Raw genomic sequence first — 17,071 nt, forward strand, 5'->3', positions numbered from 1 at the left:
TCTGCAGCTGGTGGGACTGGGATTCTTCTATAAAACTGATTTGGAAAGAGACTTCAGGAATGGAATTGAATATTTCATGAATATCAAATGGAAAAGACTAGCTATTATGCTATTTCCACAGAGGACAAAACACGGATAGACAAATGTAAGGGTAATGAAGTGGAAGTGGGCTCGATCGCAGTACTTTTCAGCTGACTGTGACTCCAGCAGGGCTTGTCCATCCCCGCCCCGCGGCTCTGCGCAGCTCTGCGCGGCTCTGCTCAGCCGTCCCTCCCCACAGCTCTCACGGCTCTCAGTTCTCCAGGTGAAAGGACTCGAGTGTCATTACATAGCTTCATTTTCCCTTCTGGAAACTGTATTTCCATGAGGATCAAACCATAGCAAACGAAATGGGGGGGAAAAGGGGCGGGGATCTTCCAGCTCTCGTCTCCTTTGGACGGGACATGGCATAAGGCCAGGTTACTACTTCTCAGTCCCTCTGGCAATGCCAGCTCTAGGAAGTGACATGCTCAGTGGCTGTGCTTTCCCAAGGCCAGGATAATCATCTCTCTGTCTGGAACAGACATGGGATGTGGAAAAGGGATTGTCAGAGGCCTTTTCAGTCCTCCCAGGACTGTGACCTCGTTACTGGTGTCTGGGCTGCATTTGGCTCTGCCATTCTTTTTTTGCTCTGTTTACTGTTCACTGAGTCTGAGCAAGCCGGCTGTGTTTTTCCTTCGTGGCTACTGATTTTATTGAACGTGTTCTGGCAGGGCCCAGGACTGGACACTTATTTACTGACAGTCTCCCAGATTGAAGGTCCCTGGCTTGAAGGGACTTTCTGGATGCATCTTTGTTGTTTTTTGTTTTTTGTTTTTCCAGCTTGTTTTATTTTGTCTTGTTTCTGTTCTCTTCAAGTGACCCCAGGTAGCATCATGCTTGTACATGAGAAAACCTTTCCCTTCCTAACCCTGTGAAATGAGGATGGAACATGGGCAGTAGCATTCTAAACAGGGATAAAATTAAGCATAGAGGAACACAACCCATTAAGCTATAAAGTCCCAAGTAATAAGGTAGAGTCAGCACAGAAACCATGTTTTATAAAAACATAATTACCTAGTTAAGTAAGCAAAGGAGGTAATAAATTCATGCTTATGGACTCTACTTTGCCCTGAATCTGATGGAGAAGTTGCAAAGACCATGTCTTGTTCCCCTATGAGGTTTATTTTTTGTCCAAAGATTTATATGTGAATAGAAATTAGAATATTTTGCAAAAGAAGATTGAGTTTAGTTAATGTAACTCTATTTATTTATTTGAGAGTGACAGAGAGAGAAAGAGGCAGATAGAGATAGATAGAGAATGGGCGCGCCAGAGCCTCCAGCCACTGCAAACAAACTCCAGACGCATGTGCCCCCTTGTGCATCTGGCTTACATGGGTCCTGGGGAGTTGAGCCTCGAACCGGGGTCCTTAGGCTTTATAGGCAAGTGCTTAACCACTAAGCCATCTCTCCAACCCTAGTTAACATAACTCTTGATCCTAGTAAAACATGTATTAAGATTATAATCAGGATGACCCTTGAGCCAAGGCTTAATGCATTATAGTCTGAATTTCAGGCAGATTATAAGATATGATTTCTTTTTATTCTGGTGATAGAATAATGCCAACTTTACCATAAATCACATACATAATATTTTTCTTATGTACTGGGTTTGAGGGGTGAATTTGTTTACCCCTCCCCTTTTGGCAGACAAAAGAACTAGAGTTCTGCATAGAAAATGTCCTCGTCAGAGCCATCCAGATGGTCAGAATGAAGTGAATGCTCTCTGATCTATCCCTGTAGATTTCTCCTTCACCATGAGATCTGACATCATTTACCACTGGCAGCTAATCTCCATCAATCTTAGAAGACAACTTTCACATTCAAATTCAGCTTATTACTCCTTATAGCACAAGGCCCTTATGAAAATCTTAGCTTACCTGTTATAATGTTCCTGAGACTTTAATGGCCTTATGATGTTTATACATTTAGTAAAGCCATCAAGCATGTATAGGCCAAGGTTAAGGGGCTTCAGGTAGACCAACTCCTTGTGGAAAAAGTCTAAAGTGTGCATTTCCTTACTTCACAGACTCACAGGCAACCCCTCATTAGCATTTCCTATAGCAACACAAGCCCCTCTTATTCCCCCACACACACTATCGAAGGTAACCTCCAAGGGCAGGAACCCTTTACTTGGATTATGTTTCTTGCCTCTAGGGAGTTGAAGAATTCTGGAAAAGAAGCTACAATGACCTAGATCTTGACATTTATTCTGGAAACTTTGGACCTATATTTAGACTTTATCTATTTCTTATTCCTCCAATGATGTTCATCTTGTGTATGTAAACTATATTAACACTAATCTGTGGTGCTCATTGGGAAGGACCATAATTGCCTTAATTCACAGAGGAAACTAAGGCACAGGAACTGGCCCATTGCAGACAGCAAACAGAAGCACTGGAGACTCAGGCTTGATGCTCAGTTCAGCCAATGGCACATAGCTTCCTCCCCCTTCAGAGCTGGGTGCTTCTAGTTTAACTCACCTTTGGTCTCAGAAGTGGTAGTCCTTGGAACTTTATTTTCTCAGGACCTGGTGATCATGCTTATCAGTGAATGTCAGAGAAATAAATAGAGGGTTAGGTCACTACAGACAGTCAGATGTAGAGGGTAGTTTAGTTATGTATCTTTTGTCCTCCCAAAGCCCAATGTGTAGTTATAACAAATCTCTAACAGTTTCCCTCTCTTTCCCATTTCTTATCCTACAGAAATCTATGATCCTGACATTGGATAAACTTGTCAAACAGCCTAAAATAACACTGGAGTCACCTGTGTTCTTTTCCCTTTTGCTTCCTGTGTTAGATTTTCATGATCAACCTCAAACGCAGGAAGGACAGGCGGGACCGGATGCTGCGCACACTCTACGAACAGGAGATTGAGGTCAAGATAGTGGAGGCCGTGGACGGGAAGTGAGTCGGGCTGTCTGTCCTCTTGCAGGTGTGGTTGGAGCAGGGTGGTGCCTTCTCTGACAGAGAGGGAATCCTGGGGGAACGCGAAGGCTCTTGGCCATAGCGAACAGATGCATAGAGGTGCCAACATTAGGACTGGTGTAAGTCTCTCCCTGTAGAGAAGACCTGAGACCTGTCCCCATCCAGTGATCTTAGATCCTCACTACACTGAATGTGACTGTCACAGCTCTGGACATTCTTAGGAGTGTGAAGAAGCCCAGCTTTCTGTGGCACAGCGAAAGGAATGTCTTTAAAGCTGTTCCAACCAGAAGAAAATAAACAGAAAAGCAGATAGCTGTTCTACATGTCCTGTTATATGAGATACATTCATTTCTCCAGGTCAGTCACAGCGGCCATCCACACACACACATTGCACATGCATGCACACACACTACACACACACACATGCAGAAGAGTGGGTTAACAAAACCACAGGAGAAACTTCTAAACTCTCAGTTGTATCCATTACTCTGTAGCTCTGCTCTGATGTCAGCACCACATTGGTTTGGTGTCTGTAGCTTTAATGCAAGGACATAGGAGTCCTTCCACTTCCTAAAGATTGTTTTAGCTAATCTGGTTTATCTGAACCCAGATCAGCTAAAACAATTGGTTTATTTATAAACCAATTTTTAGATTATCTTGTGAATTTATACCCCACCCTACTCTCCCCCAACACACATGCACACACACACACACACACACACACACACGCACACATATCAGCTTGGATTCTGACAGGAATTACACGGAATGTATAGATAAATTGGGCCAAATATTTCCACCAAGTCTTCGACTTCAAATTCCTGGTGTTTTCTCCCATTGCTTAGATATTCTTCATTGACTTTGTTCCCTTTAGTTTTTGTGCTTCATTTTGTTCAATTTATTCTGAAGTATTTTTGATGCTATCATAATAGAATTATCTCTTTAATTTCACTTTTGGAGTAGCCATTGCCTGATGTATAGAAACATAATTGATGTTTGTAAACTGATCATATATCCTGCAACCTTGCCGAGCTTATCCATGAGAGAGAGAGAGAGAGAGAGAGAGGAGACATTCCTTTCATTTTTCTGTAAGCAAGACCTTCCATTTTGCAGATAGTGCTACCTCGTCCTGTCCCCGTTGGTACTTGTCTCTTCCTGCCTTACTGCCCTGGCTACTGTCTTCAGTACAATGTTCAATAGAAACGGTAAAAGCAGACATTTTATCTTATTCTTGATTTTAGAGGAAAAGTATCTAGATGGTTCTCAACTAAGTAAAATATTGGCTTGAGATTTTCACAGGTGGCTTTTACAGAGTTGAAGAAATGCCCTTTAGTTCTTATTTTCTTAACATTTTACATGAGTGGATGTTGCATTTTGCCAGATGCCCTTTCTGTGTAATCACTGAGAAGATCATGTAACTTTTGTCTGTAAATATGGCCCGTTGCTTTCATAGACTTGCATGTTAAACCAAACTTGCAATCCTGCAATAAATTTCACTCAGTAGTGCCAGCTAATCCATTATTTATGTTGCTAGATTCTATTTGCCAAAATTTTCTTGAAGATTTTTGCATCTATATTCATGAGGAAAATCAGCTGTAGTTTTCCAATAATATCACTAGTTTTGTATTAGAATAATACTGCTTTCATAGAATCAGTTGGGATGTGTCCATCCTTTTCTACTGTTTGGAAGTGGTTATTAAGAATTTGTCTTAATTCTCTGAATATTTGGTAGTATTCTTTAGTGAAGCCATCTGATCCTGCACTTTTCTTTGTGGAAAACTACTGATTACTTACACAAAGTCTTAACTTGCTTTAAGCTTTCTAGTTTTTTAGTCAATTTTGGGAATATATATCTTTGTAGTCCATTTTATTTAGGTTATCTAGTTTTGACAACCCACTGTACATTGTATAACCCTTTTTACATCAGTCAAGTGAGTAGGATGCCTTTTATTTTATTGTTTTGGGTCTACTCTCTTTTTGTATTCATAAATCTAAGTAAAAGGATTGCCAATTTTGTTGACCTTATCTAACAACCAGATTCTTATTTTTGTTTCTATTATGTGTAGCTTTCTATTCTCTAGTTTATTTGTTCCATTATAGTCTTAAATTATTTCCTTTTTCCTGCTTACTTCGAACTTAATTTGATTTTCTTTTGCTAGTTAGATATTAAGGATAATTAATTAGGTAGTTTATTTGAGATAAACTTTCAAAGTATAAACATAGATATTACTATACCTCTAAGTCATATACTAAGTATGTCTCATAAAGTTTTTTTCTGCTCATTTATTATAAAAACATTTTCTAATTTTCATTTAGATTTCTTTAACCGCAAAGTTACTTAGGAGTATATCAACTTTATAGATATGTGAATTTCTTAAATTTCATTTGCTCTTGATCTATAATTTCATATCATTGTGGTTGGAGAACACTGTATGAATTTGGTAGTTTTAAGAGAACTGAGGCTTGATTTATGGTGTACATGGTGTTTATGGTCTAGCATATGGTCTTTCTTAGAGAATGTTCCAAGTGTACTTGGAAGAATGCATATTTTGCTGTTGTTGGGGTTGTCTACAGATGTCTGTTAGGTCTGGTTGGATTATAGTGCAATTAAGTCTATAATGCCTTTTCTTCTTGTCCTGCCTCGTTATTTACCTACAGTTGAAAGTAGAATATTGAAGTCATCCAGTATTGCAGAGGGATTGACTGTTTCTCCTTTCAGTTCTACTAGTTTCTACATTATATTTTGAGGGCTCTGTTGTTAGGTACATATATATTTATAATTGTTACCTCTTCCTAATTTTATCATATTTTCTTGTCTCAAATATGTATTTCGTCTTACTGGTTTATTTTCTGATATTAATATAACTCTTTGAGCTCTCTTCTTTTCTTATCATCTTCCTTACTCACTCTTCAATTTTTTTTTAGGTTAACATCCAAATTGATGGGTTTCATTATGGCATTCCTTCCTTAGTTCTCTTAAGATTATGATTTGCATAGTGGATCATTTCACTTCCATTTATTTATGTTTGGAATTGAAATTTTTCTCTTGTAAATATCATATAATTAGATTTTTTTTAAACTATTGAATGTGGTGTTTCCTCCCTTTGTCTTCACTACCTTCCCACCCCACACTGCCCAGTCCTCACTGCCAGCCAGAGGTGAGGGACTGGGGACTTTTCAGGTCTTTTATGGTTTTATGATAATCTAAAAGGTTCTGAATATATCTGAATATACCATTTTGATTATCAAAATTATGTTAGAGCTTTACAAAATTCCCTATGAATGTTTTATTCTTCCATTTTTCCTTTTAAGATTTTTTTTGCTCAGCCTGTCATTAGCCTTAACTAGTAATGCAGCCTGGATAGTTTTTTTTTTTTTTTTACAAATACCCTGCAGATAGGGTTGTTCAAAAATAATAACTCTGGGGTCAGGTCAAATAAAGACAAACTCAAATGGAATTTCTGAAGGACTGTCAGGGAGCTGAACAGAGCTGTTTTCTGAGGACAGGTGTTCAAGGGGTTGCAGTTTACCCATCACTTCCAGTAGCTGCTAGACATCTTGGTTTTCACAGGTGCCATGGTGTTGTGAGGTGGCTAATTTTCAAGGTTTTAGAAGGCTGAGGAGAAAGGGATAAGAGCAGATGTAAAGTTCATGAAATTTTCTGTGCTTACAGAGATTCTGCGATTTTTCTTAAAATTTTTTTTGTTCATTTTTATTTATTTATTTGAGTGTGACAAAGAGAAAGAGACAGAGAGAGAGAGAGAGAGAGAGAGAGAGAGAGAGAGAGAGAGAATGGGCGCGCCAGGGCTTCCAGCCACTGCAAACGAACTCCAGACGCTTGTGCCCTCTTGTGCATCTGGCTAACGTGGGTTCTGGGGAATCGAGCCTCGAACCGGGGTCCTTAGGCTTCACAGGCAAGTACTTAACCACTAAGCCATCTCTCCAGCCCCTGCTATTTTTCTTGAATCAATACTTTTGGATTATTGTAACTCTGAGAGTGCCTCCCTTTTACAGAGGAACAGATTCTTAGAAGCCCTTGCTTTCTGGAAATGTTTATCTCTGGTTTTTTTTTTAACCTTGTTTTAATTTTCAGTCCAGATGAAAGATGCAAACATGCACACAGCTCCCCTGTCTCTTCCTTCCTGCCCTCAGCCCTTCCAGAAGTTTCTGTTCCTAGTTTCTTCGTTAGGAGAGCACTTTGAAATTGTTTGGAAAACACATTATACTTAGCACTAAATTGCTGAACACTATGAGGGGTGCACAAAAATAAAACAAAGCTGTCTTGTCCTCCTAAAACCTCAGATGCTACTGTGGTGTAGTAACCCTGAGGAAACCATAAAGATCTGGGGATGTTGCTCAGTGGTAAAGTGCTTATTTAGCATGTGCAAGGCTCTGGATTCAATTCCCAGTGCTAAAAAAAAAAAAAAAAAAAAAGCTATGGTAAGAATAATGGGAATGTTTCTCTCTGTGTAGAGGCTCTGAGGAAATTATGCAATCAGTTGCTCTCTGCCTCTCTGTCTCTCTTTCTCTTTTTCTCTCTCTGTGTTTGCCTGAGTAATTTTCAGACATGATCTCTGTTTCACAGGGCACTCAACACCAGCCAGCTGAAAGCCTTGAATATTGAAATGCTGCCAGGTTATCGAGATCCCTACTCTTCCAGGCCTTTGACCAGGGGTGAAATCGGCTGCTTCCTTAGTCACTTCTCTGTCTGGAAAGAGGTAAATAATGTGTTGTAGTCAGCTCTATGTTGCTGGGATGAAAATCCAAACCAGGAGCAGTTTAGGGGAGGGAGAGATTAATTTCAAGCTTATAGATCCAGGGAAAGTTCCATCAAATGGTGGGAGAAGCTGGCTCCCATTCATAAATCCAAGCAGAGATGCCACCACACAGCCAGCAGCACAAGCAAGCACAGCCAGGGCTCAAAACCTCTCTGCACACCTTTGGGCTGGAATTCACATCCGCCCCAGTGACACGGCCCCATAGCGGGAGTCTGCCTACTACGGGCTGAAGCTACAAACTCAGTTTTATTGGAATACCTGAGCCTATGGGGGACATACATTCAAACTACCACATAAAGCTTTACTGAGAAGAGCAGTATTGTAAGGAGGAGAAAGAAGAGGGAGATGTTGCAAGTGATTTAGGACAAGATGAAAAGTGAGCTTGTGACTATTCTGGAAGCAGGCGAGTGTGCCATCACACAGCATTGACGTCACTGTAGAGTGTACATTCCCACTGCTGCAAAGGTGTCACAGTGAGACATATTTGGTGAGCATTCGTTTAGATTCCAGGATGAGATTTTACAAATGAGGCTCCTGGGCTCTTCACTTTCCCAGCCCTTGTTTACCTAATTTAAAAAGCAAAATGGAAAGAGAACTTTTCACGGGTTGTCTTTCTACTGATGACCTTGACAGGTGATCGACCGAGACCTGGAGAAGACTCTTGTTATTGAGGACGATGTGCGCTTCGAGCATCAGTTTAAGAAGAAGCTGATGAAGCTGATGGATGACATTGACCAGGCTCAACTGGACTGGGAGCTAATGTGAGTCAGAGGACAATGCCACTGGCAAGCGGTCAGTCCCTTCCCAGGGGTACAGTGCCCCATTACCCGACTTGTAGGGGACACAACTCAAGCTTCCTTCGGTTTGCCCACTTTCCACATCACAGATGTTTCCAGAGACAAGCAGGGAGAGGTTAGCCACACTTCAAGGTGAGAAACCACAAAACAATCATGAGACAGGGCTTTGTCAGTAGGTTAAGGCTCTTCATACAGAGCAGAGATGCCTTCGAGGACCACTTTGGGACACGGTGGAAATCCCACCCATGGATTGGAGTGGTCCATGGCAGGGTGTGAGGAGAGTCAGAGTCCAACCTGTACGTGAACCTCAGCTCCCAAGACACAGGTGGCTGAGGCTTTTTAAGGAGGGGGTGCTGGCTCAGAGCTGACATTTACTCCATGCTCCGTGTTTCTTGCCTCTGAAATTGAGCACTCTGTCTTCTTCCCTACTTTCTCTCTCTCCTTTCCCCTTCTCTTTCCCTCTTTTGATTCCCTTCCTCCCTCCTCACCCTTCCTCTCTCTCTTCAAAACAAATCGCTCTTCTCCCCAGTGAAATAGAAAGTTCCCAAGCTCCCCAGCTGTGTGTCAAAGGCAATCTTGTCAAAGCAGAGCCACTCCTTTGGAACAGCTGCCACAGCCCAGCTTTTCCCACCCTCTCGTCCTCAGAGGAAAACTTAATTAAGGACCCAGGTGGGATGCTTGTTCTCTCAAAACAAAAGCAAACAAACAAAGGGGAAAAAAGAGGCCATTCTGAGCTCAAAAGACACCCAGGAATGGGCCAAGTAAGTCATGAGAGAGCTTCCCCTGTCAGCTGTGAGTCCTGTGATGCGTCTGGCCCTCTGCACCTCGAGTCGGGATCACTGTCCCGCCTTGCTGTCGCCCTGCACATTATTCTTTCAGCCTCTACAGCTCCAGGCTTGTGGTGCGACCTCACGTACTTGGAGCCTAGAAGCTATTTTATGCCCACATGGCACATGTAAAGGCAATTTTCACTTAAGCTTTGTAATCATAGACGACTCTACCCAAGAAACCTAAAAGTTAGAATCTGTTAGAATCTGTGAGCATCCTTGTCCCCATGCAGTTTTGGTTGGTGCATCCACGGGAGAAAATACCAACGGAGTGAGGAAATGATGGCTGCCCTCCTGAGGAGAGAAGGAGGAAGAGTATTTTCAATTTCATACATCCACTAAGCCCAAGTAGTCCATTAAAATGTATCACCTAGTGTCAATGAACTGTAGCTGATTTGCCATTTATCTCTCACTTTCAAGATGAAGAAGTATTAAACCCAAAACATGACAGCTAATAATCACTTTGTGATCACAACCCAATTATTTCAGGAAAATAGAAATAACATAACAAGCCATTGGAATCTTCTAGGGCATGCTCACAAATAGCAATGGTATGTGAGTCCTATATGTTGTTTTAAATATTCTTTTTTGTTTGTTTTTCAACATAGAGTCTCGCTTTCTAGCCCAGGCTGACCTGGAATTTGCTATGTAGTCTCAGGGTGGCCTTCAACACACAGTGATCCTCCTACCTCCACCTCCTGAGTGCTGGTATTAAAGGTGTGTGCCACCATGCCAGGCTTTTGTTTTAAAATTTTGGGGGGTTTTATGTTTATTTATTTATTTGAAAGTGACAGACAGAGAAAGAGGCAGAGAGAGAGAGAGAGAGAATGGGCACACCAGGGCCTCCAGCCACTGCAAACGAACTCCAGACACATGTGCCCCCTTGTGCATCTGGCTAACATGAGTCCTGGGAAATCGAGCCTTGAGCTGGGGTCCTTAGGCTTCACAGGCAAGTGCTTAACCGCTAAGCAATCTCTCCAGCCCCAGGCTTTTGTTTTAAAAGTTCTAAGTAACCATATTAGAGGGGTTAAAAAATGAATTCGGTGAAATTAGTTTAGTGTATATTTAATTTGACCCAATATAGCTAAATATCATAAGCATGTAATTAATATTTTTTTTCTTTTTTTTTAAAATTTTTTATTTATTTATTTGAGAGCAACAGACACAGAGAGAAAGACAGATAGAGGGAGAGAGAGAGAATGGGCGCGCCAGGGCTTCCAGCCTCTGCAAACGAACTCCAGACGCATGCGCCCCCTTGTGCATCTGGCTAACGTGGGACCTGGGGAACCGATCCTCGAACCGGGGTCCTTAGGCTTCACAGGCAAGCGCTTAACCACTAAGCCATCTCTCCAGCCCCAGGCTTTTGTTTTAAAAGTTCTAAGTAACCATATTAGAGGGGTTAAAAAATGAATTCGGTGAAATTAGTTTAGTGTATATTTAATTTGACCCAATATAGCTAAATATCATAAGCATGTAATTAATATTTTTAAAATGATGAGATAAGTTACATTTTTGCACTGTCTTCAAAAGTCCTATGTTTAATTATTCTTAGAATACATCTTAATCCAGAAGATGAATTTTACACAAACTTGTTTCATACAAAGATAGGTATCTTGGGGCTGGAAAGATGGCTTAGCAGTTAAGGCACTTGCCTGCAAAGCCAAAGGACCCAGGTTCAATTCCCCAGGACCCACATAAGCCAGATGCACAAGGTGGTGCATGTGTCTGGAATTGATTTGCAGTGGCTGGATGCCTGGCAAGCCCATTCTCTCTCTTCCTCTCTCCCACTATCTGCCTCTTTCTCTCTCAAATAAATAATAAAAATTAAATAATTAAATAATTAAATAATTAAAAAATAATAATAAAAATTAAAAATAAATGTAATTTGCATAGCTAAAACTTTAAAATTTCCATTTAAATTAGTGAGAGTTTTCTGGTTCCTCGGTCCCTGCATCCCCACGTCAAGCACTCGTTCAGTTTCTCTTCCATTGGGATGGACCCTAGAGAACTTCAGACCCTTTAGTCTGAAGCAGTGGCTGAGAGGGCATGCGCTTGCTGTCCTCAGAAGAACTGAAGGTCAGCTGTGTCCTTGTTCTGCATGTCTGGGTTCCTTCCTCAGAGTAGCGAGCCCGAGAGAGGAGAGAGAAGGAAAGCCTTTCAGAGTTCTCCTTCACGTCCCCCAGAAGGAACACTTAAATCCCTATCTGTCTTTACTTTGGGGCTTGAAGACAGAGCAGTAGGCAAGAATAGCTGGAGTAAGATAAACAGAGCCAGTAGCAGGTGGAAGTCACAGTTGGTGGTGGGACGTACTTTATGATCTGACACATTGAACATAAGACACACTAGGTCCAAGCTTTAAAGATGTCTGTTCAAACCAAAGCTGTGCTCTGTCCTTATGACAACACTATTCTAACATTTAAGTTTTCTCCTCCGCCCATTTCCTTATAGTTACATTGGCCGGAAGAGGATGCAAGTAAAAGAGCCCGAGAAAGCAGTGCCTAACGTAGTCAATCTGGTTGAAGCTGACTATTCCTACTGGACACTGGGTTATGTCATCTCTTTGGAAGGAGCACAGAAGCTGGTTGGCGCCGATCCCTTTGGAAAGATGCTGCCCGTAGACGAGTTTCTGCCGATCATGTACAACAAGCATCCCGTGTGAGTGTCCCACCACTGTCATCTGTCCCTGGGGCACAGCTTGCTCATGAATTTAGTTTTCTGGGTAGAACTCCATTTTTTATAGTTGCACTGCTCTTCTAAATGATCATAGCCAAGAGAGGTGTGTATTCTCTTGAACAGACAGGGAGGATGAGAAAGATATGGGAACTGTTTTGCCCAGTGGGCCTCTTTAATACCCAATGTGCAGGATCATAATCGACTTGTCTTTGGTCTGATTACTGTCACCTCACACACCTTAAATGAAAGTCACTTTCTTAAATGTCCCAGATTTTCGGTTCATTCTGCTCAGCTCTTGTGTGGACCACCAGCTAGGCTGTGGTACCCATCATGAAATACTATGATACTTGCAGTCAGGAAGATGGAGAGAAGTTCAGGAGATGTGGAGGAGCTCCTGAGCCAGATATTCATGGAAGACAGTACTCAGAATTCCCAAAGCCAAGGAGCTCACTCTGATCTTACAGAAAAGGATGATAACTGGTGGATTGCCTGTCAATCTCTGTGGTGAGCTACAGACTCTTGTAGGTCAGAACAAACATCTCTACACTTAATGCCCTGTCATCGGTAAAAGGGAGTTTCATCCCCTCTTCCATGCTACATGCTTTACCTCTGGATCCTGGAAGAAACATGCATGTCAAGCTATTAGACCCTGAAACTAAAGGGAAATTAGTAGTTATTTCTCATGTACAAAGGAACTATGCAGATGTCACCCCATGTGACCATCACAGGAGCCAAGATGTCCCACTGCTTTACAGTTGCAGAAGGCCAAGATGGTAAGAGAAGACAGGGATTCAATGCCCAGCTCGCAGGACTCTCAGCCTTCGCCATGTCACTTAACCTGCCACTGTGGTACGGGCATCGTATAGTGTCATTTAGTAATCCAGGAATGGGGTACTGCTTTGAAGTGATCATGTTTACATATCATCATGGTCTACCAGAATTCCATTTTTACTTTTTTCTTTCTTTCTTTTTATTTTTTTTCTCGAGGTAGGGTCTCACTCTAGCTCAGGCTCACTTGGAATTCACTATGTAGTCTCAGGGTGGCCTGGAACTCATGGCAATCCTCCTACCTCTGCCTCCCAAGTGCTGGGATTAAAGGTGTGCACCACCACACCCAGCCCAATTTTCACTATTTGTTATTAGAGTCAGAGCTGAAATTCATCCACTAAACCATTCTATTCAAATGCAACAGGTTTATCCTGACCTTCTTGCTTATTAGTTTCATAACGGACGCAACTTTTGAAACATAGTTAACATGCAAGGCCTTTCACTGTTCTTCCTGCTCCCTGAGCCTTCTGCCCCTCATGAGCTTGTACCCCTCTTGTTTTCAGAGCCGAGTACAAGGAGCATTATGCATCCAGGGACTTGAAAGCTTTCTCTGCAGAGCCCTTGCTCATCTACCCCACGCACTACACAGGTCAACCTGGGTATCTGAGTGACACAGAGACCTCCACCATCTGGGACAATGAGACAGTGGCCACGGACTGGGACAGGACACATTCCTGGAAGTCCCGGAAGCAAGGGCACATTCACAGCAATGCCAAGAACACGGAAGCACTGCCGCCACCGACTTCCCTGGACACTGTTCCTTCGAGGAATGAGCTCTGAGGGCTCCCTGGGCGAAAGACGCGCAATGGTTCACCACTGTTTGGTTTTTCTAAAGGGCTACTCATCTGTTTGCTTCAGTTCTTTTTACATGTCACAATCATCTAACCAAAGTGATTCGGTATGATTGATCAAGATTGATATATTTTCAGCAGTGGAGGGGAATTGGGAAAGTAGACCCAAATTTCCCAGGATGGCTGAAAGGTAGGCTTTTGGGGAACGGCTAAGTGAAACCGCAGTGCAGACACCCAGCTCTGCTCACTAGCCACGTTCTGCTCACGGCACCATGCAACATTGCTTGGGCTTATCTGAGAGCTGCCTCACCAGACTGTCACATCACTAAATGGATAGTCAAAGCAGACAAGCCCCTGGACCTCCTTTGTTGACCTGGGTGGTCCATTATATGTGACAGAGGTGACCTTGAAAACTCTTTGTTGATCTAGTTGGTCCATTTTATGTGGCCTTTTGGGAAACTTGTCTGTGTAACAGGTGTTTGGGGGTGAGAAAACTGAGCTGTGATTTGGGCTTGTTATTTGAAGTAATTCTGCTTATTGCACTCTGTCGTCCCTAGCCTCATCTGATAGGGGTGAATAACTAACTCTGGCTGAGACATGGCCTTTGACAATTGTGGGAACCAGTTTGCCACATGGATATAATTTGGTAGATATTTAAGGGGACAAGAATTCAATCTTTGGCCTTTCTAATTGTGGCTGCTTGGGTCCGGGATATACTATTTATAAAGGAAAATGTAATATATACATGATAAGGGCCTGTACTGGGGCTCTCATCCTGCTCCAGCCCCTCCCACCCCCCACTTCACCCCTTAGCTTGGGGATGGATGAACTGCAGGTGTGAGTTTTATGAGTCACTGTTAAGAGATGAAGCACATTTTCAGGCCAGCCACTGTCCTAGCCTGGATTCTTCATCTGATTTTGAATTATTTATTTTACAAAATGCAGGGGAAATATTGCAGCATGAGGCCGAGAAGCGCATGCCACAAGCCTGCATTGCTCACTAGGGAGCATCACTGTAGACCCACGATTTCAACAATCCAAGTCTCTTGGCTTTCTCAGCCTAGCTTTTGTAGGGAGGCCTGTGGCTGAGACAGTCTCACTCTGGGAACAAATTATTCTCCACTCAAGGTTGGAGATTCTAGTCAGAAACAATGAAATGGATAACAATTTAGGCCAATAGCCTAGAGCTTTCAGAGACAAAATCCTAGGCAGACACCCTTTCTCAAAAGCTGTCCCCTGAAATTCCTTTCTGCTTTCTTCATGGAGTGATTTTTATGCCAAATGCTGAGCTGGATCATGTGACAGTGTCCAAGTCACAATGTGGTATCTGAGGGTATCTCGTGATGGTTCATCTCAGTCGTCCTCTCTTCCTGACTGTGGCTGACAGTCGTCCCACGGACTAGTCAGCCAGAAGACTGAGGAAGCAAGTCACATCCACTCTGGCTTTATAGCTGGACATAGCTGTCAGCACCTAAGTTTTTAGAACAATGAAGAAACCCTGAAAGCTAGCAAAAAAAAAAAAAAAAAAATCCTTACAGGATTCCTAAGGTGTATTTGATAGCTTGTTTGAAATTTGATGAGTGTGTGCAAGTGTGTCTGGCCTTAATGATTTTTTTAATAGTGTGGGAGGTAGCTGGGGTGTTGGATGGAAATAGATTGAATATTTTTTGTGTTGTTTTGTTTAACAGAGAACTTCCCCCACTTTCCCTGTCAGCTGGTCTGACGGATTTAAGAATTTTCATTCTTAAAAGACATTGAATTTAAATTCTACAGTTTTAGATTAGGACTGTTCTACTGTGAATAAAGTTTTCTGGTTCTGTTAGCCAAGGCTGTGATTGTTCCTCCTCAGGTCTGAACCTTAAGGAGTGTTTCTTGTCAACATTATAAACTGCAGATCTAGGGTTTTTTTTTTTTAAGTCATCTCTGGAGTTGAGATGATGGCTCAGAGGGTACCAGCATTTGCTATACCAGCTAGAAGACCTGATTTTGATCTCTTGCTATATGTAAAAAGCCAGGAATGACCAAACATACTTATAATCCTAGCACTAAATAGGGGGCAGAGACAGAAAGAGCCCTGGAATCAATCCCCTGGTCAATCATTCTAGCTGAAAAACAGAGCTCCAGGTTCAGTGCAAGACCCTGTGTCAGGAAATAAGGTGGGAGTAATAGAGAAGCCCACCTGGCATCCTCCACTGTCCTTCAAACATGTGTGCATGGAGCACATGCATCTGCATACACACACACACACACACACACACACATACACACACAATAAAGGAGCCATCTCTTGAGCTTTCCAGAGGTCCTTTGACTTCAGTGTTTACCTCCACTCTCTCCCAACCTGAGGAACTAGAGAAAAATGATCCCTGAGAATATGGTCCTCCTTTCACTTTATTGTTACCCCACTCCCTTCTGAGCTTATGGAACTATAGAAATGACCCCTGAAAATATAGTACTGCCCTTCTGATCTCAGTGTAAAACCAAGACCTTGGTGGTGCCCCATGAGGGCTCAGAGCAGAGCCTTTGCTTCGCTGTTCCTCGGGATCGTAGGTGAGATCTCCGCAAAGACAAGCCGACGTGGCTGTGCTGCTGGTGCTGTGTATGCTGAGCACCCGCAGTTTACAGAGGACCCACCACATGTGCCTGCCTTTGGGTTCCCTTAGATCTGTTGCAGGAACCTGGATGAGGTGCTGACACTTCCACAACCCCACTCTGTCTCATGATACTGTTTCCAGATGACAAACTGCCGTCTGGAGCTCTCTGAAAAAAAAAATTTTAAACTTTTCTCTCAATTATGATTGTTCCTGGGTTCTTCAAGCCTTTGTCAGCGGCCAAAACCACAGGGACTTCTGATCTGCACTAGACAAAGGGTGCTGGGGCCAGAGAGGGCCACCTGTACTTGAGATGCCCATAGCTAATGGGAGAGGGGGCTGCTGCCCTGCCTGTGCAGTGGGGGCTGCCGGGATGAATAGGTCCAGATGTTCAAGCTGAAATAGATCTTGGGGTACAGAAATGCAGAAGCCCCCCATAGAGAGAATAAAGGGGAGTACTCACCTTGCACTTTGGTGCTAACCACATTTGTCTATCCAGTTACTCAAAATGTTTGGGATGCTGCGATTGTCTTTCTGAGAAAGAGGGAGATGAGAGAAGAGAGGAGTGAAGAGGGGAGGGGAAGGGAGGGGAAGGACTAGGACAGTAGGAGGAGGAGGCGGGAAGAGGAAGAGGAGGAGGGAAAGAACGGAACATCCACAAGACCAACCTCAGTGACTCTAGGATGTCACATCAACTTCTCCAGATCTCAGTGTGAGCACTGCCATGCTTCAAGCCTTGTGCTGGGCACTGAAAGGCTCAGAGGTCGCCACTGCTGTGAGA

General features: G+C 42.8%; 1 protein-coding gene across 1 annotated transcript in view; it reads left to right on the top strand.

Moving 5' to 3' along the window:
* The window catches only part of Colgalt2 (collagen beta(1-O)galactosyltransferase 2), a 114,742-nt gene extending 100,503 nt beyond the window's left edge, over positions 1-14,239 (top strand). The window contains exons 8-12 of the mRNA XM_004658862.3: positions 2,878-2,984; positions 7,591-7,723; positions 8,417-8,544; positions 11,856-12,062; positions 13,412-14,239. Of these exons, the coding sequence (XP_004658919.3) occupies positions 2,878-2,984; positions 7,591-7,723; positions 8,417-8,544; positions 11,856-12,062; positions 13,412-13,688 (852 nt within the window). The 3' untranslated portion in view covers positions 13,689-14,239. The remainder of the gene's footprint in view (positions 1-2,877; positions 2,985-7,590; positions 7,724-8,416; positions 8,545-11,855; positions 12,063-13,411) is intronic.
* The last annotated feature ends 2,832 nt before the right edge of the window (positions 14,240-17,071 follow it).

The sequence above is a fragment of the Jaculus jaculus genome, chromosome 1, assembly GCF_020740685.1.
Source record: "Jaculus jaculus isolate mJacJac1 chromosome 1, mJacJac1.mat.Y.cur, whole genome shotgun sequence".
Taxonomy (NCBI): Eukaryota; Metazoa; Chordata; class Mammalia; order Rodentia; family Dipodidae; genus Jaculus; species Jaculus jaculus.